Source organism: Oryzias latipes, chromosome 3, assembly GCF_002234675.1.
Source record: "Oryzias latipes chromosome 3, ASM223467v1".
NCBI classification, from domain to species: Eukaryota; Metazoa; Chordata; class Actinopteri; order Beloniformes; family Adrianichthyidae; genus Oryzias; species Oryzias latipes.
This window is the reverse complement of record NC_019861.2, coordinates 16597909-16622388: the sequence shown is the minus strand read 5'-3', so window position 1 is coordinate 16622388 and position 24480 is coordinate 16597909. Positions and strand designations below refer to the sequence as shown.

The 24480-nt window shown below is 38.9% G+C and overlaps 5 protein-coding genes across 6 annotated transcripts; 3 read left to right on the top strand and 2 right to left on the bottom strand.

Moving 5' to 3' along the window:
• Window positions 1–696: 696 nt before the first annotated feature.
• On the bottom strand, window positions 697–4147 carry mrpl16 (mitochondrial ribosomal protein L16). The gene is made up of 5 exons (XM_023953395.1): window positions 3922–4147; window positions 2579–2650; window positions 2097–2245; window positions 1543–1836; window positions 697–990 (listed from the first exon to the last, which is right to left on the bottom strand). The coding sequence occupies exons 1-5, from the start codon at window positions 3989–3991 to the stop codon at window positions 799–801; spliced, it is 777 nt and encodes a 258-aa protein (XP_023809163.1). The 5' UTR covers window positions 3992–4147; the 3' UTR covers window positions 697–798.
• Window positions 4148–4872: 725 nt separating this feature from the next.
• On the bottom strand, window positions 4873–7361 carry txnl4b (thioredoxin like 4B). Its single transcript, XM_004067067.4, has 3 exons — window positions 6911–7361; window positions 6663–6814; window positions 4873–5527 (listed from the first exon to the last, which is right to left on the bottom strand). Exons 1-3 carry the CDS (start codon window positions 7040–7042, stop codon window positions 5362–5364), a joined length of 450 nt encoding a protein of 149 aa, XP_004067115.1. The 5' UTR covers window positions 7043–7361; the 3' UTR covers window positions 4873–5361.
• On the top strand, window positions 7130–9217 carry trmt10c (tRNA methyltransferase 10C, mitochondrial RNase P subunit). The gene is made up of 2 exons (XM_004067146.3): window positions 7130–7239; window positions 7348–9217. Exon 2 carries the CDS (start codon window positions 7407–7409, stop codon window positions 8925–8927), a length of 1521 nt encoding a protein of 506 aa, XP_004067194.1. The 5' UTR covers window positions 7130–7239; window positions 7348–7406; the 3' UTR covers window positions 8928–9217.
• A 1396-nt stretch (window positions 9218–10613) lies between these two features.
• ercc5 (ERCC excision repair 5, endonuclease) lies at window positions 10614–19354 on the top strand. The gene is made up of 15 exons (XM_011490285.3): window positions 10614–10888; window positions 11001–11176; window positions 11979–12094; window positions 12181–12282; window positions 12465–12528; window positions 12721–12855; window positions 12935–13145; window positions 14785–15591; window positions 15670–15932; window positions 16530–16649; window positions 16944–17157; window positions 17366–17510; window positions 17606–17806; window positions 17881–17965; window positions 18637–19354. The coding sequence occupies exons 1-15, from the start codon at window positions 10801–10803 to the stop codon at window positions 19144–19146; spliced, it is 3237 nt and encodes a 1078-aa protein (XP_011488587.1). The 5' UTR covers window positions 10614–10800; the 3' UTR covers window positions 19147–19354.
• Window positions 19355–19675: 321 nt separating this feature from the next.
• mettl21c (methyltransferase like 21C) lies at window positions 19676–22677 on the top strand. Of its 2 annotated transcripts, none has more exons than XM_023953397.1 (5): window positions 19676–19969; window positions 21474–21622; window positions 21702–21819; window positions 21936–22033; window positions 22136–22677. In XM_023953397.1, exons 1-5 carry the CDS (start codon window positions 19918–19920, stop codon window positions 22445–22447), a joined length of 729 nt encoding a protein of 242 aa, XP_023809165.1. In that variant the 5' UTR covers window positions 19676–19917; the 3' UTR covers window positions 22448–22677. The 2 variants fall into 2 exon arrangements, with proteins under 2 accessions (XP_023809165.1, XP_023809164.1); XM_023953396.1 differs by having other exon boundaries at window positions 19683–19969; window positions 21471–21622.
• The last annotated feature ends 1803 nt before the right edge of the window (window positions 22678–24480 follow it).

The window sequence follows — 24480 nt, the reverse complement described above, 5'->3', positions numbered from 1 at the left end:
AATAACAAAAAAAAAACATTACAGAAGTTGCCAAATAAATTTGCTAAACTATAATAATAATACATTTTATTTATAATGCACTTTTCATTAAATGAAACCTCAAAGTGCTACAAGATATGAATAAAACTTAATTAAAAAGAATGTGCACATTTTAATACAAAACTATTTAAAACTATAAAAGTAGCACTTTAGGCAAAAAAATAAAAACATCAGGAGTCATAGGCTTTTTTAAATAGAAATGTCTTTAAAAGGGCTTTAAACTATGGACTTCTTTTTTGCAGATTTATGACTTAATGTGTGTTGAACTCTGGTTTACATTGAAATATAAACATTCAAATGTTCAATTCTTGATTATTTTATGCCAGTAGTGTCAAATAGAATTTACAAAGCAAACCTTTCAATTGAAGCTTTGCTGTGTCTAAGTGTGCCTTCAATTTTAAAGGTTGCTGTTGTCAGATTAAAAAACGGTTAACCGGTACTCATTTGTGTAATGACTGAACCATAAAAACCACTTATCAACACAATCAAGGAAATCTCTGATCACTGAATTTCTTTTAAATGCATAACTGAAAACTCACAAATTTCCTGTGCATGAAAAATGCAGATTGCAAAAAGCTAAATCTATGTTTCCATACCATCAATGTGTTTTGTTTTGGTATTCCAAGCAACATACTCATGAGTAAATCCCCAACATGGTTTCTTTCAATACATATAGTTTTATTTAACATGTACACTTATTTTAAAATGTATTTGTTATCAGAAATGTTTCAAAGCACTTGGAAAACTACCTCTGGTCTGTCACACTCTGCCCGGGAGATGAAATTTGCCCGTAAAACGTCCATGGTTGTGCAGATCAAAGGGACTCAGCACTTTCCTAATGCCTAACATGTTTCCCTGTACAATTTGCTTAAACGTCCATGGATTTTGGTTGTTCTGCTCCATATCAGCATGGACCTTTTTCAAAGCTTCGAGGTCTTCCCTGCTCATAACCTGAGAAAAGAAAAAGCAAAAAACATTTTAACATACAAATGTTTAAGTTTTACTCTAATAAAGATTTAGATACTTTAACGTTTAAGAACTTTCACACTGGGCTTCAGAGTAATTTTCTTGGTTCACTTCATTTGGCAGAGCTCACCTCAAGTCTAAGACAGAACCAAACAAGTGAATCCTGGGAAAGATGCCAATTTGCTCAGCAAGAATGCACCAAGGGGACATATCTGCTAAATTACAAGTTTGGCCTGCTTAATGCTAAGGGAAACAGAACCAAACAAAGATGCACCATTTACAGAATTCCCTGCCAATTGAAAGTAAGATTATGGTTGGGGTAAATGCAGTAAACTCCATGTATTACAGGTACAAAAAATATAGCTTAAAGTGTGAAACAGGGAAAAAATAATATGGATAGAATCCCCTCTTCCGTCTTTGTTTAATTTGGGCAAACCAGACTCCCAACTAGAAGGGATGGTGTCATTTCACATGTATTTATGATCAGAAAACAGCTTTGTCTTTTGACCCCTAGTGGCTTCACGTCTTTGATCATACCTTAGCAGGGAACGGTAGCTTTTTAGCCACTTCAGTGAGAACCGACTCCACCTCCCCCAGCTCCACCTTTCCTCCCAGCTCCACTATTAGACGTCCGTAGCGGACTGGTGTGACATAGTGGTCGATCGCTCCTTTGCCTCCACCCATGCGCTGGCCAAGGCCTTTACGAGTGACAGGTTTATATGGGGCGTTGACGCGCCAGCGGGCAAATGTTGTCCGTGCATCCATTTTGCGATTAATCGTGAGACGCATCATCTCGAAATGACCCCAATGGAGATACCCTCCACCCATCGCCTAAGGAGCAGAAAGAAAGTGAGCAAAGTCACTCTGAAATGTCAGGCTTTTTGTCCAAAACTCTTAACAGTTTTGCAAAAAAAATACACAGGTGTCACATCCAGTTAGATGGCTAGTGATTGAAAAGAAGGTGCGGGTGGCCAAACCTCACTATGAAATGTGTTAAATATTTGCACGTGTAACTACATGTTATTTAACTACATGCAAACTGCTGTGACTTTTAGTGTTCCCATTTGTTTGTTTTTTCTAAATGTTCTCACCACAATAGCGTACTGTCCCACAGTGAAGGCATTGGCCGCCTTCGCTGGACCTTGGATATCCCGCAGCTTTTTCATCTCTTTCTTGGCCTTCTTTAGGTTTGGCACCTTGTTCAGAAACTTCAGTTTGGGTTTTGCAGGAAGAACCACATCTTCAGGAATGAAAACAAATACAATTTCAGTCAATAAGATGAAAATGAATCACAGCATTAGGAATTTCAAAAATGTTTTCCTCTTTTTACCCATTTAAATTGCCCTTAATGTGGAAAACAAAAGCACCTGCTGATATTTCTCAAAAAAACATACATTTCCTGTTTACCTTTTTGTTTTGCAGTACAATCTAAGATGTATATATGCACAAGGTTTAACTGTTTTTCTCCAACTCCAACATGTGCTTTTGTTACTTTCATTGAAAGGTTCTAAAACATATTCATGCAACGTATTAAATGGGAAACATATTAGAAATGGCAAAGAGTTATAATTACTGCTGTAATCCGGAGGGATTTCATACGTCTTCATCCCTGCAGCAAAGAGTTTTAGGTGGTTGTGCAAGAAACCTGTAGAGAGAAAAATAAGACTTGTTTAACCACATTGCAGGTTTAAAGTCATCACTTCTATTACGTTTTCCAGATTTAAACACTTGTATTTATTGAAAATAAGACACAGAGTTTATTCAATTTCATAGATATAAAATTCAAAGAACACCTTTAAAAGTATATATATATATATATTTATATATACCGGTAAATATATTTGATAAATCAGAGGCTCTGCTCCGAAACTGCCTTGCCTCTTTCTATGTTACAGAAGTACACAAACCCACTACATTAAAAAGTACAATGTCAAGAATACACAAGTTAAGAATACAATAGTTTAAGTAAAAATATAAAATACATTAATTATGCATAAAGCACAATAAACATCAGTTACAAAGACAAATAAAAAGACAGTCCCTCCAGTGTTTCCACAAATTTGACTGAAAGCGTGTGGCTCTAAATCTAATGTTACTTCAGGCCAAGATGAGCGTTTTCTCTGAAGCTTTTAGCCTGCAGAGAAACCTGAACATGAGTGAGCGCATGCAAGACCAGAGAGTGTTCATTCTGACACACAAACAGTTCACATGCAATAAAAGCACTCATCAGTGTGCCACCTGCAGCTTTCTCATACTGGCACTTTTTTAGCTTGCCCACAGATGAGCGGTATAGAGGAGTATAACATGCTTCAAATAACATCACCTTGACCTCCTCTCTGTACACATGCCAAACCTACGACCGCAGGCGCTGCCTGTGGATTTCTGCACCATGCCCAAGATACTGTATCTTAGTAAACACGAGCACAGCATTTGATAGATAGAAATCAGGGAATTTGTTTGTTTGTTAGTTTTTTGTCATTATAGGACCTTTATGTGCATTAAATGTGATGTCATTAACAAGCCCATAAATTGAACAGATGTTAAGCAATTGTTGAAGACCAGCAATACTTTGTCTCAACAGAACTGCATCATCAGCATAAATCAAGAGGTGAAGAGAGGCAATATCATACTTTTGGAAATTTAAATAAAAACACAATTTTCAAGCACATAAACTTAACTCATTAATTAAGAATTATTACACAGGAGAAATCAATGTCATTAACAACAACCATAAAAAAGCAGGGTACAGTTTTAAATCAAACTATACAAACTATTAAAAATATAATAAAAAGGATACTTTGTACTACTATGTACTATGTAGGGAAAAGCTCAGGTTTATAAATAAAGAACATGCTTTTGGCTAAACCGGAGTCGTCTCATTCAAATGCAAGGCTAACTCGAGCTAGCATAAATTACCCCTCAGGTGGTTGTTAGCTCTGCAAACGTCCATCAGTCCGCCGACCGCAGCCTTGAGGACCGACACCATTATCAAGCTGATGAAAGGGTACAAACAGACCCGAACTGTTACCTCATGTGGCCCGTATACGATTAAAAACAACAAGGGTAATTGTAAACACGCTTTTAGCAAGGTCGCCTGCAAAAAAAATGTGTTGATCCACAACTTCCGCTAATAAAAGAAACACATCCGGTAGAAAATAAAAAGAAATTCACAACAAAAGCATACGCAGCATTGAGGCAGTCACAGCCACTTCCTGGAAAGCATGTACGTGATTGCAGGCGACAAAACATCATTTACTGTCATTTAAAAAAAAAAATGATTTACTGTCACCGACACTTCGTCGGTTTTACCTGTCTAACCCTGCGAAACCAAAAGTCCTCAGAATCATTTAATGTTAAAATGTGAAAAATTGATAGCCCATCTGAATGACAAATGGCCCATTTTTTCTGTAGTCTTTGTTCAGTTACTCAATAACTTTATTCTTGTACTCCAAGTAAGCCGTCTACTGACGGTTGTCGTGGTGACATTGCCCTGAAGTTCAGTCATGACATCTTCTGCCTTTAAATGTTTCACTAGTCTTGAAGTGGCTTTATCAGTCACTCCAGCTGCCGTTTGTTGACTTGTCTTAAAAAATTGTATAGAATAAAAATAATAGAAGACATGTAGACATAATGGGAACAGGAGTCTTTCACACTAAAACAAAAGTAGTCAACAAATCCGAGGGTGTATTGTTCCACAACTAGGAAATTTTAAAAAAAACCACACAATTTATGTACTTTTTAAATTGACAAGAAACGGATCATGTAGTGAAATTTTGTAGAATCTTAGATAATCCTACAGATGTCCTTTTATGAGACAGTGTCCTCCAAAGTTGAAGTCTAGAATAAAAATTTCCTCATTATGCTATAGTAGCACAGCAAAAGAAAGCATTATTTAATTATTACATACATGCATCGACAGTTTGTTTTTGGCTGTAAACATATTTCAATTCAATCAAAATAAAATAGCAGAAATTGTATTTCCTTCATTCAATTTCACACCTTTACAATGAGGTGGTTACACCAACTGGGATGACCACCACCTAAGCATGCATCGAGTAAAAAACAACAATACAGAAACTGGCCAATGATAACAGAAAAAGAAAAACAACTTAAAGGAGAGACAATTTTAAACATGACATTTTATTAAATATTCATACAAAACCAAAGTAATTGTCTAATCAGGTGTTTTCCATGGGAAACGTTCAAAATAAATAGTTTTTAAAAAAATTTGTGTCCACGACCTAACAACAAAGTGAAAAAGCAACTCCTACATCTATCAGTCAGAACCATCTATTGTTTTCACGAGTCAGTGATTCACTGCTTTACAACATTACTTAGTCTGACAAAGGTATGGCTCTAAATCCCATGAAAGAGGAGGTCGTATTTTGGGATATTTCGAGGGTCAATAGGACTACGGACAATCATTTTTCCTCGCATGGCTCCTCTGTAGATGACCTCAATCAAATCCTTAAAGTCCTGCTTGGTTTTGAAGCTGCCGACAAACTTGGTGTGATCTGGTGAGCTGAAAGACAAAACAGGTCAACATTTATCATACAAAAAGTAACTCTGATTAAACATACAGTGAAAGATTATCCTGATCTGACTGATCTTTAACTTCATAAAACCACTAGTCTGAAACTGAGTGTTCTACATTATCAAAACTTGTAATTGCTTAGCTATTATTACAGCCGGAGGCTCTTTAATCCCTCTTTTGTGGCACTTCGGGAAAAAGAAATGAGAAAAAGCTTTGAACAAGTAATAGATTATCTAAATGTTGTCATTTTATTTATAAACTAAGGGGATTTTCTTTTGGTAAAATACTGTTTTTGTACCACTGCAACAATACACTAAAATCCAGAGATCTCATGTGCTTTTCCACTCCCCATAGTTCAAAGATCTCAAATAAGTGAACAAAATAGTGATAAAGGGTTTAATATACTGTTAGAGCTGTTCATAATTTAAAAAAAAAATAAACCAAAATTATTACCTTCTGCTAAACAACAGTCCTGTTGCTACTGAGGCTAAGTTCAAAAGGTTTACACATGCGTAGTTTTTTTAAGGATATTGTCATGTTTATTTTCAGAAGTAAAGGAGAGAAAGGATGAAGCCATACCAAAATCCTAATGATAGAAAATGTAATAATTGACCTGGCTTTCTTACATTTCTAATTTAAGTAAAACTGTTGCAGTCGGAAGACCTTATTTGACACAGGGGGTATTTTATTTTGAATGGAACTTTTATGTACGGATTTCTACATTCAAAAAGATAAAAACATTTTAGCATAAAAAAATAACAATAATGCTGTTATTCTTTAATTCTTTTAAATATTTAAAAGCTAAGTTTTATAAATGAATGGCTTGATGGTCACAAAAACATACATACAGTGCTTTTTTCTTAACAATAAGGTGGGGGTTTGCGGCTCTTGTTGGGTTTTGGCCAGTAAAAAAAAGTGGACTGACTGATACGGTTTATAATAATAATAACAACAATAATAATAATAATTTAAAACAAATTAAAGTTAAATGTTTAAAAAATAGGTTAATGATATATAATATCTGTATTATAAGGCTGCATTGTTTGCAGTGCCCTTGTAATGCTAAATAAAATAGTAAAATAATGAAGTAAAAGAATCAAATGGCAGATAAACGTAGACTCACCCATAGTCAACTTTCATGTGCTGCCCGTTGAAAAAGAAAACAGTTGAAGGAATGTAACTAATGTCGAAATATCTTGTGTATATCAGCGCTTTGTCTACATCTATTATATAAATGGAAGCCATGTTGCTCAAGTCGTGAGCAGTTTTCGATAACTAAAAGAAAATCAAGACAGAAAAAGAAAATCAATACTGAACAGACAACAACATTTATCGAAAACGGCATTTTAAACTTTACTTCTTGTCGCTTACAATCTCATCCAGCTGCAAACAAACCGAGTCTTCGTCTCTCCCAAATCGCAGAACAACGACTTTTTCAGCCACCCCTTTGATAACATCATCAATGTCCTTTTTGGTTGTTAATTTAGGCAAAAACAAACTCATTTTGCGGGCTGATGTGTTAGCTTCGTGACTTTCGTCGCGAAAAGTTAGCGGAAATTACATCATCAACTGTTGTTCAGGACCGAAAAGCTTCCGTTTGGAAACAAATACGACACATTACAGTGCGACACCCTGAAACAACGTGACCTTCCACCCGATATGAAAAATCTCGTACACTGACACACGTTGGATCATCATTGGTAATATTCTCTATTTTCTTTAGATATTCTACGATGCTACAAGTCTTATTAACGTAAAAATGAGCTTTGAAACTTAAAGACTATTGATCCGTATTTCCTTTCATGCAGCGTGGATGTATTCCGGTTGTGCCTTTCAAGAAAGGATAACGTGAGGTGATTCATTTAAAATGCTTCGACATTTATTCAGCAAAGGCTGTAATGGATTACGGATTGGCTGTCAAGTAGGGACACCCAGGAGTCAAGTGCGCAGATTCTTGCCTCTCACCTGCGATGGAGTACAATTAATATCCTGTCGCCGCCTCTGTTCGGGACATCCTAAGGAGAAAGATCTTATCCAAACCAAAGAAGATAAATCTGAGCAAGCAGAACCACTAGATTTGGACCAATGGAAGGTGGTCATGAGATCCCAAGCTAAATACCAGGAGCAAAAAGTTGATGATGGTTTGGAAGGAAGTAACGATGGGAGTCTGGATGAAAATGGAGATGATTGTAAGAACAGTTCTTCCCTGGAGGCAACTCGTGAACTTGTGTCAATGTGGCGACAAGCAGGTAAGCTTGTGCCTCAAGAAATGACCGAAGACGAGCTTCAAACCTTGTCCGAGCTCACGACTAAGTCCTCCAGAAAGAAGTACCTAAAGTACCTGGCTATCAGGGAGGGCTACAAACTGTCCCGCAAAGAAAAGCAGGCACAGAAGAGAGCAGAAAAAGAAGCAACAATGAAAGAGAATAGAGGCGGTGCAGAGGAAGGGTCTGATCAGGAGAACAACCAAATCCCAAACTCGCTTTTCCTCAAGTTTTGGGGACATTCTTTTGACAGAGTGTTTGCTTGGCGAAGCGCCCAGGCCATGCTGTTTGGCCAACCACTTGTGTTCGACTTCAGCTACGAGTCCAACATGTCTCGGCGAGAGATCGAGAACACTGTGTCCCAGCTGCTGGAGGTGGAAGGGTGGAATCGGCGCGCCATCGACCCTTTTCACCTCCACTTCTGCAACCTGCAGCCAGACGGACCTTACCACCAGGAGTTGATCAAACGGTACAGTGCAGAAGTTTGGGATCGCCTGCTCGTCACCAACACTGAACGCCACTATGTGGAACTGTTCCCCAAAGAACAACTGGTCTATCTCACTGCAGACTCCCCTAACGTTCTGCACTCCTTTGACCACTCCAAGATCTACATCATCGGAGCCTTGGTGGACCGTTCCATCCAGCCAGGGCTGTCCCTGGCCAACGCCAAGCGCCTAAAGCTGGCCACAGCACGCTTACCTCTGGATGAGTTTCTTCACTGGGAAACTGGAGCCAAAAATTTGACTCTGGACCAGATGATCCGTATCATGCTTTCTATTAAGATGACTGGGAAATGGGAGGAAGCTTTAACGTTTGTGCCTGAGAGAAAGCACGATGGTTTACACCAACAGCAGACAAAACCTTTGCGAACAAATACGACAACCAGAGGTTTTACAAATCAAGGATGGAGAGAGCATGCTGACAGGCCACTAAAGTTTAAAAAAACACACGAGAAAAGGACATTTATGAGCCCCGACCAGTCGAAAAGGGAGCCTGGTGGAGACAGAATAGTTGGTGCTAAAGAAAAATCCACATCTGGAACTAGAGTACGGACATCACTGAAAAGTAACCTGGAAAACAGGAAAGCTGCAGATAGAAACAAGATGTGGTGGGATGATGATTGATGTAAACATGTTGGTCAACAAGAATGTTTCAATGCCTGTTTTTGTAAAATGTTGGCAAATAAAAGATGGAATTTGGTGTTTTGGAGTTCTGATGCTGAGAAACTAACAGGTTTCATTTAAAAAGTAGAAACTACCTTCAGCTTATGTACACAAATGTTCAAAAATCTTTATGGGGTTTGTGTCAGTGACATAAGATGCATGAAAAAACATCTGCACAACTGAAGATTACTTTGTACAGCATGTGTAACGTTAAAAAAATGTTTTCCAATTGACAATCATAGATTGAGTGATCCTAAAAAAGTAAATGATAAATGGAAAGTGCAACTAATTGTTTTTATTTATTTTTGTATCAGTATAAGATCATATGTTCATTTTCAAAATAAAAAAACATATTATTAGACATTTTTTAAAATTGTGTTATTTTCAAAATATCTTGTCCAATAATTTATTAGACTTTAAAAAAAATCAACCTGAAGTAATAGGGAGATAATAGGGTTTGTTGATTAGCAAAGATCTTTTTCTCCTTTTTTTTATTCCAGATTCTTCCTCTGCAGCGTTTGTGAAGAAAGAAAAAGTTTAATAATGTCTGTAAGTAAGGCTGTCTGCAGTTCAGGTTAAGGAGGTGAAGGAAGGAGCTCCAAGCATATGGCTACAAGTATGACATTGCTCTGAAATGTTGAAAAAAACAAAACCGCATTAAAAGACACTGAAAAGAATCTAGAAGGTGTTTTCAGCTGTCTTAAATTTTTTAACAATAAAAACGGTTGGACCCTTTTTCTGTTGCTTTACATTTGTCTGCAGCTCATCTGCTGCTTCAGTCCTACCCTGTTTACGTTGGCTATGGTGGCCGTTTTGGTTCAATTTTCTGCTCCAAGTACAGGTTGTATTCAGTCTGGGGAATCTCAGAGCGCACAGAAGCTCAGTCCGATTGGAAACTAACCCACAAAGATGGGTCCGAGCGGTTTCTGGTCCCGGAGCAGGAACTGCTTGGTTCTGTTCAGACTGAAAATGTGCTCTGGATTATAAGCGGATCAAATGTGTCCAGTCTGAATACACCCTTTGATTCAGTTTGATTCTCAACAAAAGACTTCAAACATCCTCTTGGCTGCAACAAACATTAAAAAATGTTAGGTTTCAGAGATAGATATAAGCAATCCTTTTTCAACGTTATGTAAAACAGCAGGGATGCTCTTTTGATTTACCATAGTTAAACTGGGTTTATATTATTGATGAAGAAATATCTGGTGTTAACTAAATTCCAACATGGTGCCTCTCTTAAAAAAAAGATTTAGTTTGCATCATCAAACTTTAATGTATGTCACATGAAGAGTGAGGTAAGGAAAATGCTGATAATTCGGTATGCAAAGATAGAATTTAAACTCCACAAAGTCAGTTGTCTAGCAGGATGATCTGGAAATGTCAGGTGGAATTAGAACATGACTGTTTTGGTGTTTTTTCCAGACATGATTGAAAATAAAATGTTTCAAAATATATTTCTAAGATCATTTGTGGAATTCATATTTATAATGTCCTCCTCCTGTGCTATCTTTTTATATAATTCTACAAAGCACTCCTCGTGCAACTTCTTTGCCCAAGAGAAAACTATAATTTTGAAAAAGACGGATGTGTTACATCTAAATGCGTCCGACACCAATCACGCGGAACCTTTGTTTAAAGTGAGCGTTTCCTAAACGGAGGGAAATGTGAACGCAAAACAAAGAAAAGTCTGCTCCCTTTTGGCTCCTGTCTTTACTCGAGTTTTTTGTTTTTTTGTTTTTTTTTCTTCACCCAGCAAATACCCATATAAATCCCGAAAACGTGTATTGTTTGTGATCTATAATTAAAAGTCCCTTTTCTCGTTTTCCTTTTCATCATGGGAGTCCACGGACTGTGGAGGCTGCTCGAGAGCACAGGAAAACCAATCAACCCCGAGACCTTGGAGGGAAAGATACTCGCTGTCGGTATCCTATCTGTCTGTGCTGAAGTGGTTTGCTGTTCAGTTGTGCTTTTTAGGGGAATCTCGTCATAGCTGGTTGTTGTGTTCCGGTTAAACGCCTTAACCTCCCGCTGCAGACATCAGCATATGGCTGAACCAGGCAGTGAAGGGGGTGAGGGACCGTGAAGGCAACAGCGTCCAGAACGCCCACCTCCTCACCCTGTTCCACCGCATCTGTAAGCTGCTGTTCTTCCGCATCAGACCCGTTTTTGTGTTTGATGGAGACGCGCCGCTTCTGAAGAAGCAGACCCTGGTAAGCTTCATTCATGGACCCACTCCGTCCGATCACGTTATTGATGCTTTAACATGTTCTCGTGGCATTTTAAGTTTTCCGTCCTTTTTTTTTTTCGTTTTTACCCTAAAAAAACAACTGAGCAAACAGATGAGAGCTGAAGGACATGTTACTATTACAATAAGGGATTATGCATCTTCTTATATATCTTTTGTTTATATATATATATATATATATATATATATATATATATATATATATATATATATATATATATATATATATATATATATATATATATATTTACAGAGAGAAGAGAGAGGGGAAAGTGTATAAAAAGGGGGGGGGGGGGAGGACAAAAAAGAGAGAAGGGGCTTGTGGCATTTTTCTTATCATGGAGGACGTATCTAAAGAAAATTAAGCTTAAAATTGCCCTGCTGAGTATTTCTTTATTCAAATCGTTGTGAATCAGAAGCAGACAAAAAAATGCAGCTTGAAATAGGTCTAGCAATGAGGTTGAACTTACAATTGCTCCAATATTGCTTTCCGTTCTTGTTGCACCGGTAATGTTAGGCTGGGGTCTTAAGGAGCTGTGAACTAGCTGGATGGATGGATGATGGGAAATGAGTGTAGGCTAACTCCATGCCAACAGTCCCACCTACTACTCAACAGGCACATTTCTAATGAACTTCTACAGATTCTATGTTTTAGAAAACCTCACAGGTTTTTTTTCTTTTTTTGGGCTAAAAACGGCACAATCCTGATTCAAACTAGACCCCCTGGGAACGCTTTACTCTGTCCGTCTGGCATTCTCTGCTCGCAGGCTCAGAGGAGGCAGAGGAAGGAGGAGTTGACCCGGGAGTCAAAACAGACCAACGAGAAGCTGCTTAAAACCTTCCTGAAGAGACAGGCCATCAAAGCTGCTCTAGGAGATCACAGGTGTTAAGGCCAAGGACCCAGATTGTTGTGAAGAAGAAAAAAACCTAACATTTTCTTACCCTTTAATGTATTTTTCCCTGTTTCAGTAAAGATCCTCTTCCCAGCCTCTCGAGTGTGAGGCGAGATGAGGTGGACGATCTGTATGTTTTACCAGCTGTTCCACCAGCAGAAGATGTGGAAAAAAACAGGTCAGGACTTCAGCAAGTTTACAAAGAATGGGTTTTATTTTATTTTTTTCAAAGGAGCAAAAATTACAAGAAGCTTTCTTCTAATCATAAAAATGAGTTGTCTTTTATGTAAGATTTTAAAATTCTTAACTGTATTTTTTAGTCTAATTTATTGATAATATTATATAAATACTTTTACAAAGGTCCCCTTCCCCCAGTTCGGAAGAGGAGAGTCAGGAAGAGGCTGACAGTTTTCATGCATACCAGGTAAAATGTTCTTAAGCATAAGATCCGAACAATGTTATTTATCTTCTATATGTTAAAAATATTTGGGACATTTAATCAAGGATTTAGAGCCTTTCCCACCAAAAACATTCTCATGCTGTTTATTAGAAAAATGTAAACATGTGTTGATCATTTTAAAGCTTCCTTAAAGCTAAATTGCTCTTTTTGTTTTAGGAGGAAGACCCAAACTCGGTGGATATCAACTCGGAGGAGTTTGCCAGTCTGCCTGCTGAGATGAGACACGAGATGCTCAAAGAAATGAGGGAGTTCTCAAAAAGACGACGAACCATGTTTCACAAACCTCCAGAGGTATGCTGGGGTTTCACTTGCAAGTTTTTGTGTTGTTGTTTTACAAATGATTTCTTGACTCCCCCTTATCTTTTCTCAGTGTTCAGGAGACTTTTCGCAGTACCAGCTGGCCGGTCTGCTGCAGAGGAACAGGCTGAACCTGCGTCTGGAGGGCGTTGAGAAGGAGATGAGCCAGCACAGCGCTGGAAGCGCTCAGCAGCTCTGTCAGCGGGAGGGAGATCTCGTCAGCCACAGCGTGGAGGCCAACCGGCTGGTTTCTGAGGACAATTCACACTACATTCTCATTAAAGGTGAGGCGAAATGGCCTGCAGGAGCCAGTTGGATACATTTAGACTACTTGATGTTATTTCATGCTTGATGTTGCCTTGGATTTTTTGAACATTTTTCACCATTTTTTGAAGCACTTTGTTAAGCTGGTGGGGGCGTGGTTTGTTGGTACAGCGTGACTGGATGCAGATGTAAAGCGGCAAGCACGGCGTGATTGTGGAGTGATGCGGTCTTTTGACCCTCCCCTACGATATATCAGCCTCTAAAATCACACAATGGTGCAAACATGCATGAAGTAGTGAAAGAACCAAAGAAGCTAATAGTTTTCATTAGAATGTGTGCAAAGATGTTGGAGAGGTGCTGGGTGTGGAGGGGGAGGAGATCGCTCTTACAGGGCTGCATTTAAAATTCCACAAATCGAATTAAAACAGTTTTTAATTGACTTTTGTTGTCAATCACCGTCTTTTTTCCAGGCTCAAAAACGACTTTTTAGTTAATTCAGCAATAAAAGTTTCACTTCTGCTCTGTTTAAATCAGTAGTTGAACAAAAACTGTTTTTACAAAAAAAAAAAAAAAAAGAGTTTTGGAATAAAACTATAAAATAAATGACATTAACTCCTACATCAAAACTAAACCAGCTCAGAGTCTTAATCAATAGACTTTATTGATTGAGTGTTTTATATGTAAAAATCTGCAATGCATTAAATGTAAAAAAAAATACAAACCAGAAAAATAAACAGCATATATATATATGAAAAATGAAAAGAAAAAATGAGAAAAGCTTTGATATTATATAGGAATATTGTATATTTTGTCAGTTATACCCAGTTTTTATGCTTCCTGGATAAAAAATGTTGGCATTTTTCTATAAATTCCTGATATTTATTTGTGGGATACAGTATTTCATGAAAGAAAAACCTAATTCTTAATCATTGTAATATTAAAATGTAATATATCTACCTCTGTACCGGTTCCAAGCCCGGTTTGAGAAGGTTGCGTCAGGAAGGGCATCCGGCGTAAAACATTGCCAAATTTACCATGCGACTTGTTCGCTGTGGCGACCCCTGATGGGAGAAGCCGAAAGTGGAAGAAGAAGATTTTAAACGCAAAATGAAAACGGTATGGTTTACTGAAAAGCAGGAAGTGAGTTTCTGATGTTGTAGGTTTGCTCCTGTTTCAGAATGCTAATCTTTAAGTGTCACAACTCAACTCGGTGGTTTTTGTTAAACATGGCTGAAGTCTTATCTTTAAACTCTAACAAGACACTCTGGGATAGGATTTTATAAAATATTTGATCCAAATAACACTGTGTTTGCTTAAAAAGTCCTGAAGTTATTTATTTAATAAGAGGCAAAATTGTTTTAAATTATATACAGTACAGACCAAAAGTTTGGACACCTTCCCATTCATTTGAATGGGAAGGTGTCCAAACTTTTGGTCTGTATTGTATATTTTTTTATTTTTATATTATTAAAAGTAATACCGGTAATTATCTTTTTGGTCAGTCAGATTCCTCAGTTTTATGGAAACCTTGTTTTCTAAGTAAGCAAGTGAAATTTTTGATTGTAAAATAAAAGAAGAATCATCAGCACAGAAATGGAAACAGGGATTTGGATTTTTTGGAAGATACTCTGCATTAATGACATCTTACTTTATGTCCAGGCTCCAAAAACAACCACGCCACCTCAGAGAGCAAACCTGCCACTGCGGCCTGGTCCGGTCTCTCCGTATCAGGCATCAGGAAGCCGGCAGACAGACCAGAACCTCTCTGGAAACCGGTCTTAGAGGACGAAGATGAAGTGCAAGCCACTTGCTCTGGAGACTCCAAACCTCCTCAGCGGCTTCAGAGAGAGGGGACTCCACCTTCTCCTCGGACCCTGAAAGCAATCCAGGCGGCTATGAACGACAGCTCCAATGAAGGCGAGGCAGAGCAGAAGGATGGGAGCGTGTCTCCACGAACTGTGAGGGCAATCCAGCAAGCGCTAACCGAAAAGGAAGAAGACTCAATAAACAAGAGTCTTCATCATCCTGTACCACCGGTGGACATCAGCAGATCGGACGAGGAGACTCGAACTTCACTGAGCGAAACGTCTGAGTTTAACAGGAACGCAGCAGGTCAAAGTCCAGTCATAGACGACAGTTCATATAGTAGTAGCTCAGAGGAGGAGATGGAGGAGGTGATCGGGCAGAGAAACAAAGCGCTTCGCTTTGCAGCGCTTGATCTGCCTCATGACACAGCAACAGAGTCTAAAGAGGAGAACGGAAAACCACCAGAGAAAGAGGAAGACCCGGAACAGCGGGAGCAGGACGCTGCTTTGGAATCCAGTGCAGACAGAGCGAGGAATCGGGATCATCAGCCAGACCGTGGAAATCCTTCTGAGCTCTTAGAGCGAAAGGTGGACAAAACCTCAGAGGAGACGAACAAAGACGAAACGAAGCCAGAAAGCAGCGAGGAAAGCGACTCAGAGGGTACCAATAATCCAGTTGATGACCTCGATCAAGCTTTTTAGCGCTTGTTCTAAATGCATCTTGTGGGTTTGTCTTCAGAAAGCTTCATCGAGGTACCGGAAGAGCTTAAAGTGGAGGATACAGTCGTGAAGACTGCAGAGAAAAGACCACCAGATGAGATCTGTGCAGACCAGACGAAGAAGGAAGAGGAGGCAGAGGCAGCGGGGATCGAGGGCACTGACCGTCCAGCCGCTGCTGTGGATGCTGAGGGAGATGAGGATGAAGAGGGAAAACTGAAAGAGGAAGCAGACACAAAGGCCGCACCCGCACTGGCTGTAAACGAATGGGAACAACTTGACATGGTTTGTTCTTTAACAGGAAATCTACAAAACATTTTCTTCGTCTCTTTGTCTGATGTGATTAGAACCAACATTTCTGAGGTTTTGACACCAGAATAAAGGAAATGGGCCGTGTGCAGTATCTGCTGGTTTTGGGTTCGTATTAGCTTAGAAAATCAAACGGATCTTCAAACCATGACTTCAGAATTCGTCCTTTTATTTAAAACATTTAACACAAACAAAATCTCATATTAGAAATAAGTAAAATGTACCCAAACAAAGATGTTGGTGTTCTATAATGTAAGAAGGATTTGAAAGACTTCTTTTTATTTTAAGGTGATAGCACAGATCAGACAGGAGTCCTCCAAATAGCTTTAATGATATTTTTTCTGAATATATTTGATTTATATTCACAGCTAGAAAAAAGAAAAGCATATTTTGGTTTAACACCAATACCTTTATTTAATTTTTCCATAACAGTATCACAATTAAGATTGTTTCATTTATTTAAAATGCTTTTTTTTTATCTATATTTTCTGTTCAGATGATTTAGAAGCTTTATTCTGATGCATTTTAGCGATTTCCTTTAGTTTGCAGTGACTTGATGTGTTTTTTCTGCAGGAGGACCTAGAGGCTCTGGAAAACTCCCTGCAGATGGAGCAGAGCAACCTGAAGGATCAGAAACAGCAGCAGGAGCGGATGGCCAACACAGTGACGGGGCAGATGTACCTGGAAAGCCAGGTAGAGAAAAAAAGACATGGAAATTTCCCCTCTACATGTGAAAATTCCCACGCAGCACTTTTGAGCTTTTCTGAGAAAGAGCGGAATAATGATGATCCACAGCAGGGGCGTCTCACTGGAGGACAGTTTTTTGTTTATGCATCTGTGAATCATCCATGCTTTTAAAGAACTTAAAGGAACATCACAATTGAAACAAGTTTCTAGTTTGTCTCATACATTATTCCAAAGTGCTGCATTCGGCGGCTGTGGGAAATGCGGAATGCAGTCCGGTCATCGCTCTGTGTTTGAAAACAGGAGCTGCTGCGGCTGTTTGGTGTTCCGTTTCTCGTGGCTCCGATGGAGGCCGAGGCTCAGTGTGCGGCGCTGGACCGCGCCGACCAAACCCACGGGACCATCACCGACGACTCGGACGTGTGGCTGTTCGGAGGACGGCACGTTTACAAGAACTTCTTCAGCCAGAACAAATACGTGGAGCACTACCAGTACAGCGACCTGCAGAACCAACTGGGTCAGTGTGACACTCATGAGAAAATATGTCCTCACACTAAAGAAGATAAGTGGATGGCAGGCCTCTGGGGCCTTTTATCCTGTTTCCACATCATCTTTTTACATCTTAAAATGTGGTGTGCTGTGATTATTTTTTAAAAACGTTACTTATTTATAGAAGTGTCCGATTTCTTGAAGTAGCTTACTGAAATTATCTGACCCTGTGTTAGGTCTGGACAGAGCTAAAATGATAAACCTGGCTTACCTCCTTGGGAGCGACTACGCAGAGGGAGTGCCAGGAGTCGGCTACGTGACTGGAATGGAGATCCTGAACGAGTTTCCTGGACCAGGTTTGGAGCCCCTGAAACAGTTTAGGTGTGTGTAATTTTGTTTGTTTTTTTGGTTTTCTTAAAAATCAAAAAAGGTTAAAAAATGTTGTTTTATAGCATTTTTTTTCTACGTCTTTGCAGTCAGTGGTGGTCACAAGCTCAGGAGAATAAGCGCCTCACGGCTGACCCCCAGGACACAAAGGTGAAGAAGAAACTGAGGGCCTTGAAGCTTCAGTCCGGTTTTCCCAACCCCGCCGTTGCTCAGGCGTATTTAGAACCCGCCGTTGATCCGTCCTGCAGCTCCTTCAGTTGGGGGCGCCCCCAACTGGATGTGATCAAAGAATATCCTTCCATTGTTTGGAGGAAGACAGAATGTCTACTTGTCTGTTGTGAGTATTTCTTAACCTGAACTTTAAATTCTGCTTGAGTCGTTTTGGTTGGAGCAGCAGAAAGACGGAGGAGATCCTTCAGCCTGTTGTCAAGCAGCTCAACAGCCAACAGGTATGTGGGATTCTTCATATAACAGTGATATAATTATTGAACAAGTTTAAATTTCATATTTCATCTTTAAAACCGTCTTTAACAGCTGAATGGAAAAAACAGAAATTACAAAACATTGTTGCAAGAATTTGACATTTAATGTTGAACAATTTGTTGATCATTTTGTACTTCTTTGTAATTTGAATGTATTTGTTTAAATCATTTTTATTCCATAGGATCTTTGGAAATATTTTTTTTGTCATAGCTAAATTTGGTTTGTTAAATATAATTAGTAAACCTCTCAAATAGAACATTTTTATAAAACTGCTTGTTAAAATATTTCAAAAACAGTTGATTGAGATCTTTTTTTCCCCATAAAATATTTAAAGTGTTTGTCCGGAATCATCCCATAATTATGGCAGCTGTTGTGAAAATCCATTTATGAGTTACATATTTGACATTTAGAAGCTTTAAATGGATGAAAACGACAACAATCTGTATTGATTTTTAGTAAGTTTACCATAAGGAAAGCATAAGCCTGTTTAAACCAGTAACTAAATCAAGTTTTTCCCAGATTGTTTAAGTTCAATAACTGGTTTAAAAACAGATGGCTCCTTTTTCCTTAATTCTCTACTAAAACATTTATTCCTGAAAGTTACAGCCCCTTAAACCGTCACGGTTCTGTTTTCTAGACTCAGCTGCGGATAGACTCTTTCTTCCGCATGGAGCAGCAGGAGAAGCAGGTGATCCATAGTCAGCGACTCCGCAGAGCAGTTACCTGCCTAAAAAGGAAAGAGCGAGAAGGGGGAGACGATAAAGACACAGAGGAGGAAGAGCAATCGCCGACCAAATCTAAAAAGGCAAATCTGAAAAGGCCAGACGAACAAAAGGAGGGGCAGAGGAGCGCAGCGATGGCGGCGGCGGCTGGAGGTTTCCTGGGATCTGAGCTGATGCTGGAATCTCCTCTGGCCTCGGTCTGCAGCCCTGTCCCTCAGTCCTCATCATTAAAAAATGCTCCTCTGTCTACAAAGGCTTCATGTGCAGAGCTGCAGGGCAGCAGCAGCTCCGGTGAGGACAGTGACATAGGCGGGGAAATGGTCACAGCCAGATCTGTGTTTGAAGGCAACAAACGCGGCCGAGGAGCAAAAGGAAGAGGGGGATCCAGAGGAAGAGGAGGGGGAAGGGGGAAGAAGAACACCTGAGGTCTAACTTGAAGGGTTGAAGCTCTCAAAGCCACAGACAAAAACCTTTGATGTCATATTTGGTATGTAGGTAGGGGTCAGGAAGAAACTTCCTTTCTAAAGGAAAGTCTATGAATTTTGTAGACTGAATAAAATACCTCACTACTGTTTGGAGTTTTTTTTAACAAGTAGAGCATTGTTTGGCATTAAATTTTGAGTGTCTACCATGTTTTGGTGCTTTTTACTGTTTATTTTACAATTGTATAAAACCTTTGAACTGATTTAAATGTGCTAACTGTAGCAAATGTATATAATTAGGCTCATGGAAGAAGCATTTAGGGTTGTCAGTGGTCAATAGAAAAATGGAGAGCAGCACGCTTGAACATTACCGGTAGTTTGATGTCATAAATCCATGAAGAACTCCACCATCATCATCGTACACAGACGCTAGACTCATCAGCTTCACAGGTGTGCCCCCTAAAGTGGTCTGGAAGTGTATGGAAGATTTCTGTTTTCTTTCAGCAGAAGCTTTTGCAGAAATTTGAAACGCATTTTTGACAAACTTTCCATTTTCAGCCTCAGCTGCCCAGCTTGGCTGCAGGGCAGCTGTGGCTGTCTGTCAGCTTTAGTGCTTCACAGCGCAGGGAGGTAAAAGGGACGCTCTGGGATTGTTGGTCAGGACGCCACCAAACTGTGTGTAACTTTAAACCCCGGAGGCCAACTGTTACCAGATTTCCGAAGGGCTTGATCCTGGAGCAGCATTTTACAGGAAACGCTGCAAATCATTCAGACATGGAGACTGAACAGTGTAAGGCCACAGAGGACTTCAACACCAAACAACAAGGTGAGAATTTGGACAAAGGCTCTTAATCTGGGGGGATAATAAACTGCGGGACACACTGGAACAGTTGTCTCAGAATAAAATATGTAACGGACATTTATAGCAATGAAGTGCACAGTTAAGCACTCATGTACTATCTTTAGGCTTTGTTTTGTCACTCAGTGGGTTTCCCTGACCTTTAAAGCACAATTATCTAACCGGGAGTGTTGGTTGGATGCCAAAAATGGATGTCAGTGCTGGTGTTTACTGCACACAATTACTGTAGACAACAACATTAAACTTTGGGACAAAGCAAATGTAGTTTTGATATACCTTTAAAACTTATAAAAGTTCAACTTAAGTTAAAATTTAAACAATTTCAGATTGAAAAACAGTTTCTAAATTTTTAAAATCCCATCAGTTGTCATGGGGGAAAGACAAAAAAATCCTGACGAAAAAAAACAAAATTTAAAACAAAAAGTAAAGTAAAAGAACATTTATAATCTATTAAATCAAACAGACCCAGATATTGGAAACTACTACTACTATTTACATAAATCACTGCATGGCAACACAGGCAAAAAAAACAACACTTAACGACATCCAATCACATTACAAAGCAATATTTCATTGTTTTTGCAATTTAACATATCGTGGCATTATACATTCCTTAACTGGCATGAAAGTTTACTAAAAATATGTGAATCCTTAAAAACTTAAGCTAAAACCTACTGTAAATAAATAATCAAACAAAGCCTGTGATTCATTAGCATGGAGATCCACCTTAAGCAACACCTCTTGACTGTGAAACCTGTGAGAAGCACTTGTAAGAAGAGACAAGGGTCAAAGTTTGGGGTGAAAAAAACAAAACGACTGCTTGATCATTTGCTATTCCAACAGAGTAACTGAAATGGTGGTAGTGTGATGGCATGGGCTTGCACCTCCCTCAATTCAAAAACAGACTTGTGGCTCTGCAAACACAGTCCAACCCCCCATTTCCACAATTTTGGACTGAATTTGAATCTTCAAGATTACAAATTTGCCTCGCAGAGCAGATTTTATCTCAAACCCCCAGTCGGAACAGACTTGAAAACATCACAAAAAGGTCAAGCCAGTCACAAGCAGGAGGAAAGGGTGCCAGTTTGTTGTAGTTTTGTGTGGTTTTTCAATGTGTCACAAAGACCTCTGTTTATTCAATTAACAGGCTGGGATATAAAAGTTATTGGTTTGAAGTGTCGCAAAAAAAGAAAGAGAATTTAGACCCAACAGGCTTCTTCTGTATGTTTGGTTCTAAAAATACGTATTGAAACTAGGACACCTTTTCATATGAAATAATAATCTGAGTCAAAAATACTAAATCATTTTAAGTTTCATATTTGTGCTCCAGCATCTCTAAACACATCAAACAGAATAATAAAGAATTCAAAGAGACACGTCTACGTTGACTATCTCCCCTTGTTATGCAGATGACGACCTTTTTTATGTTTGCACCTGTCAATGTCTGTCTCCCTTGTCGATACCAAAGTAGACGATGCCGAACTGGCCAACGCCATAATGTCTCGCCGATTCCAGCCAAAATTCTTCAGCTCTGAGACTTGGGAGGGATACAACTTCTCGGATCTGAAGATCAGACTCAAAGAGTCCACTGAGGTTTACGGAGCTGTTCTCTGGCCGTCGGTGAGCTCAAACATCATCATTCATCAGCCTTTCATTTAATTTCTGCAGCTGAAATGTAAACTTGTATCCCTCTGACCAGGCCATGGTGCTGTGTCATTTCTTAGAGACCAACCGAGACAAATACAACCTGGTAGACAAAAATGTGATTGAACTTGGAGCAGGAACTGGCCTCGTCACTATTGTTTCCAGCCTTTTAGGTACTGAAACAATTCAAGTACCAGTACTTTATTTTAACAAAGTCTTCTGCCTTTTCTAGCACAACCTTTATTTATAGTTGGTTAATTTTTCATTCAAAACTGAATTGTCTCTTTAGGAGCTAAGGTCACATCCACAGACCTTCCAGATGTGCTGGGAAACCTTCAATACAATGTAACGCATAACACCAAAGGCAGATGCAAATATACTCCTCTGGTATGGGCTTACTTTTAATAATGTTGTGCTTGCAATAAAAAAAATGTTCAACGTAATCTTTAGCATAAATCCTTTTCTGGCTTGATTCCTCTGTCTCTCCAGGTCACTGAGCTGATGTGGGGTCAGAATTTAGATCAGCGTTTCCCTCGTGCCTCTCACTGTTTTGACTACATACTAGCAGCTGATGTGGTGTACCACCACCCTTACCTCGAGGAGCTCATGGACACATTTGACTACCTGTGTCAGGAGAACACACAGATACTGTGGGCCATGCGTTTCCGCCTCGACCCGGAGAACAGCTTTGTGGATCGGTTCCAAAAGCGTTTCCATTTGGAAGAGCTGTATGACCTCCCCAGTCTGAACATAAAGCTGTTCAGAGCTTGGAGGAGGTGCAAGTGGACCAGTGACAGCTGACTGTACAGACTTTTTTGGGATTCATTGGCTGTTAGTTGGTGCAAGAAATAACAAGACGCTGAAACTGGACTCCAGACTATATTTTTTGGGCATTCCTCGCACCGACTGTTGCACAGAGCATATCACCTTACGCAGTTGATGGTGTTGAAGAAGCCAGTTCCCACTGTAAACTAAATATATCTATGTCAAAAAATGAATAAACAAATACAATTTCCAAAATTTTCCCCAAACATTTCCAGACTCAAGTTTATTAGAGGAGCTTTTTACGCGTTTTTTGTTCAGGCATTGACCACTTCACTGACCTTAAAGTCATAGGTTATTGGCTCAGAGAACAAACAGATGTGCTTTCTCATCAGATATATTGTGACAAGTATTTTTTTAACAATAAAAAATCAGTTCACATTTTGTTTTTATTCTACATTTGACAATATTGCTTAACTCTTTCTTTTTTTTTAGTGTTGTGAGTTAAGCCCAAGTAACCTTGTGTCAACACTTCAGCTGGTTGCTGTCCCATATTTGGGTGTCACAGAAGTCAGTGCAATGGCGTCACAGATAAAATCAATTTTTCTCTCTTTCCCTAATTATGTTAAGAGGGTGAAAGAAAACACAGCTTTTCTTGGTAGTTAAAAAAAAAACTAATTTGTGTCTAGATAAAACAAAGATGCCTTAAGGCAGTGTCACATGGCCACTATGTACGTTTTGTGCATTTTTCACGTATGAAATTTTGGTCTTTCGTGATACATGCGTCATTTACATAATTCATTCATGTTTTTTTTCATTTGTCATTCGTCGATGTGCGCATGTCCGTTGAGGGTTTCGGCCAACAGGTCTTTACATGAATTCGGTTTTGAGCTGTTCAAAATATTTAGTCGGTTGAGTATTACTATTATGTATGTTTTCATATACAATTATTATGTACATTTTAGACAATTGTGCGTTATTTTTGCAAGATGCATATGTAAATTTGTGGCTTTCCAGGACCGATCCACATATGTCTAATGGACTTCTATCTTTTATAACGCATGTTTGGCACACATATCACTTAAACGTACATAACTGACGCATGAATCACTAACAAATTGGATATAAACAGCGCAATAACCATGCACGATTGATTCATGTTCTATGTTGATTTACGTGATATTTGCGTGGTTTATTCGTAATTATTTTGTGGTTTTAATGTAGTTCATTCATCTGTGAAAATTTCACGTGAAAGACCACAACTTTTCTCACTTTTTCCATGTATAGTTGTGCATTACCAATTTTCACCCATGCAATATATGCAAAATAAACATAGTGGCAATATGACATGACAACTTTAGAGTTGTGTTTTTCAAAGCTTTTCAGCATCCTCCTGTTTTCTATGTTTCTCAGCCAATGGTCAATGGTTAACAATGACCTTGACTTGACTTCCTGCTTATGAAAATATAGAGACATCGACGAAAACACATTGTTTTGTCCTAATAGAAGGACTCGGCCTCATCTGAATCTCTAATGTTCTAATTTAATCATCAAGTCACCCTAAAGGGACCTTTTATGTCATTACTGCAACACACGTTCATCACTTTTATGTTTGTTAAAATGTAAGAACTGGATGAGACTTGTTTTTGGTTATATGAGTGCATGACAACACTCACATGTATTTTTTGGCACTATGCATACAGCTCCAGTAACATGAACAGCAACGCTCTGAAAAAATTTGTCATATTTTGGAGACCCACCAGTTGAGCTTGATGGCCTTGGGTCACTTATAAGTCGCCTATAATGAATGTGACCCATTAAATTTGATATTTTAATGACCCTGGATTCCCAGATGCTCTTGGTGACCTTTAATCTTTTATTATTTTTTTCTGTTGACGCATTTGGTTTCTTGACAACAGAAGGGTTGGAATAGGAACAGTTGGATTTAGGCGCAGGAAATGGCTTACAAAACAAATATTCAACAGCTGAAGACTGTATGTGGCTGTGATGGTTTGGAGAATTTTGAACCGGGTTGCAAAATACCCTAGAATTTCAAAGTAAACGAGAAATTA

Coding starts and splice junctions, on each gene's coding strand:
- mrpl16 (XM_023953395.1), bottom strand. CDS start 3,991: ATGGTGTCGGTCCTCAAGGCTGCGGTCGGCGGACTGATGGACGTTTGC. Junction 2,651..3,921: donor AGCTAACAACCACCTGAGGG/GTAATTTATGCT, acceptor TTCTCTCTACAG/GTTTCTTGCACAACCACCTA. Junction 991..1,542: donor AGCTACCGTTCCCTGCTAAG/GTATGATCAAAG, acceptor TTCTTTTCTCAG/GTTATGAGCAGGGAAGACCT.
- txnl4b (XM_004067067.4), bottom strand. CDS start 7,042: ATGAGTTTGTTTTTGCCTAAATTAACAACCAAAAAGGACATTGATGAT. Junction 6,815..6,910: donor GTTTGCAGCTGGATGAGATT/GTAAGCGACAAG, acceptor ATTTTCTTTTAG/TTATCGAAAACTGCTCACGA. Junction 5,528..6,662: donor CACATGAAAGTTGACTATGG/GTGAGTCTACGT, acceptor TTTGTCTTTCAG/CTCACCAGATCACACCAAGT.
- trmt10c (XM_004067146.3), top strand. CDS start 7,407: ATGCTTCGACATTTATTCAGCAAAGGCTGTAATGGATTACGGATTGGC.
- ercc5 (XM_011490285.3), top strand. CDS start 10,801: ATGGGAGTCCACGGACTGTGGAGGCTGCTCGAGAGCACAGGAAAACCA. Junction 12,529..12,720: donor ACAGTTTTCATGCATACCAG/GTAAAATGTTCT, acceptor TTTTTGTTTTAG/GAGGAAGACCCAAACTCGGT. Junction 15,592..15,669: donor CGAGGAAAGCGACTCAGAGG/GTACCAATAATC, acceptor GTTTGTCTTCAG/AAAGCTTCATCGAGGTACCG.
- mettl21c (XM_023953396.1), top strand. CDS start 19,918: ATGGAGACTGAACAGTGTAAGGCCACAGAGGACTTCAACACCAAACAA. Junction 19,970..21,470: donor CTTCAACACCAAACAACAAG/GTGAGAATTTGG, acceptor TCGATACCAAAG/TAGACGATGCCGAACTGGCC. Junction 22,034..22,135: donor GATGCAAATATACTCCTCTG/GTATGGGCTTAC, acceptor CTGTCTCTCCAG/GTCACTGAGCTGATGTGGGG.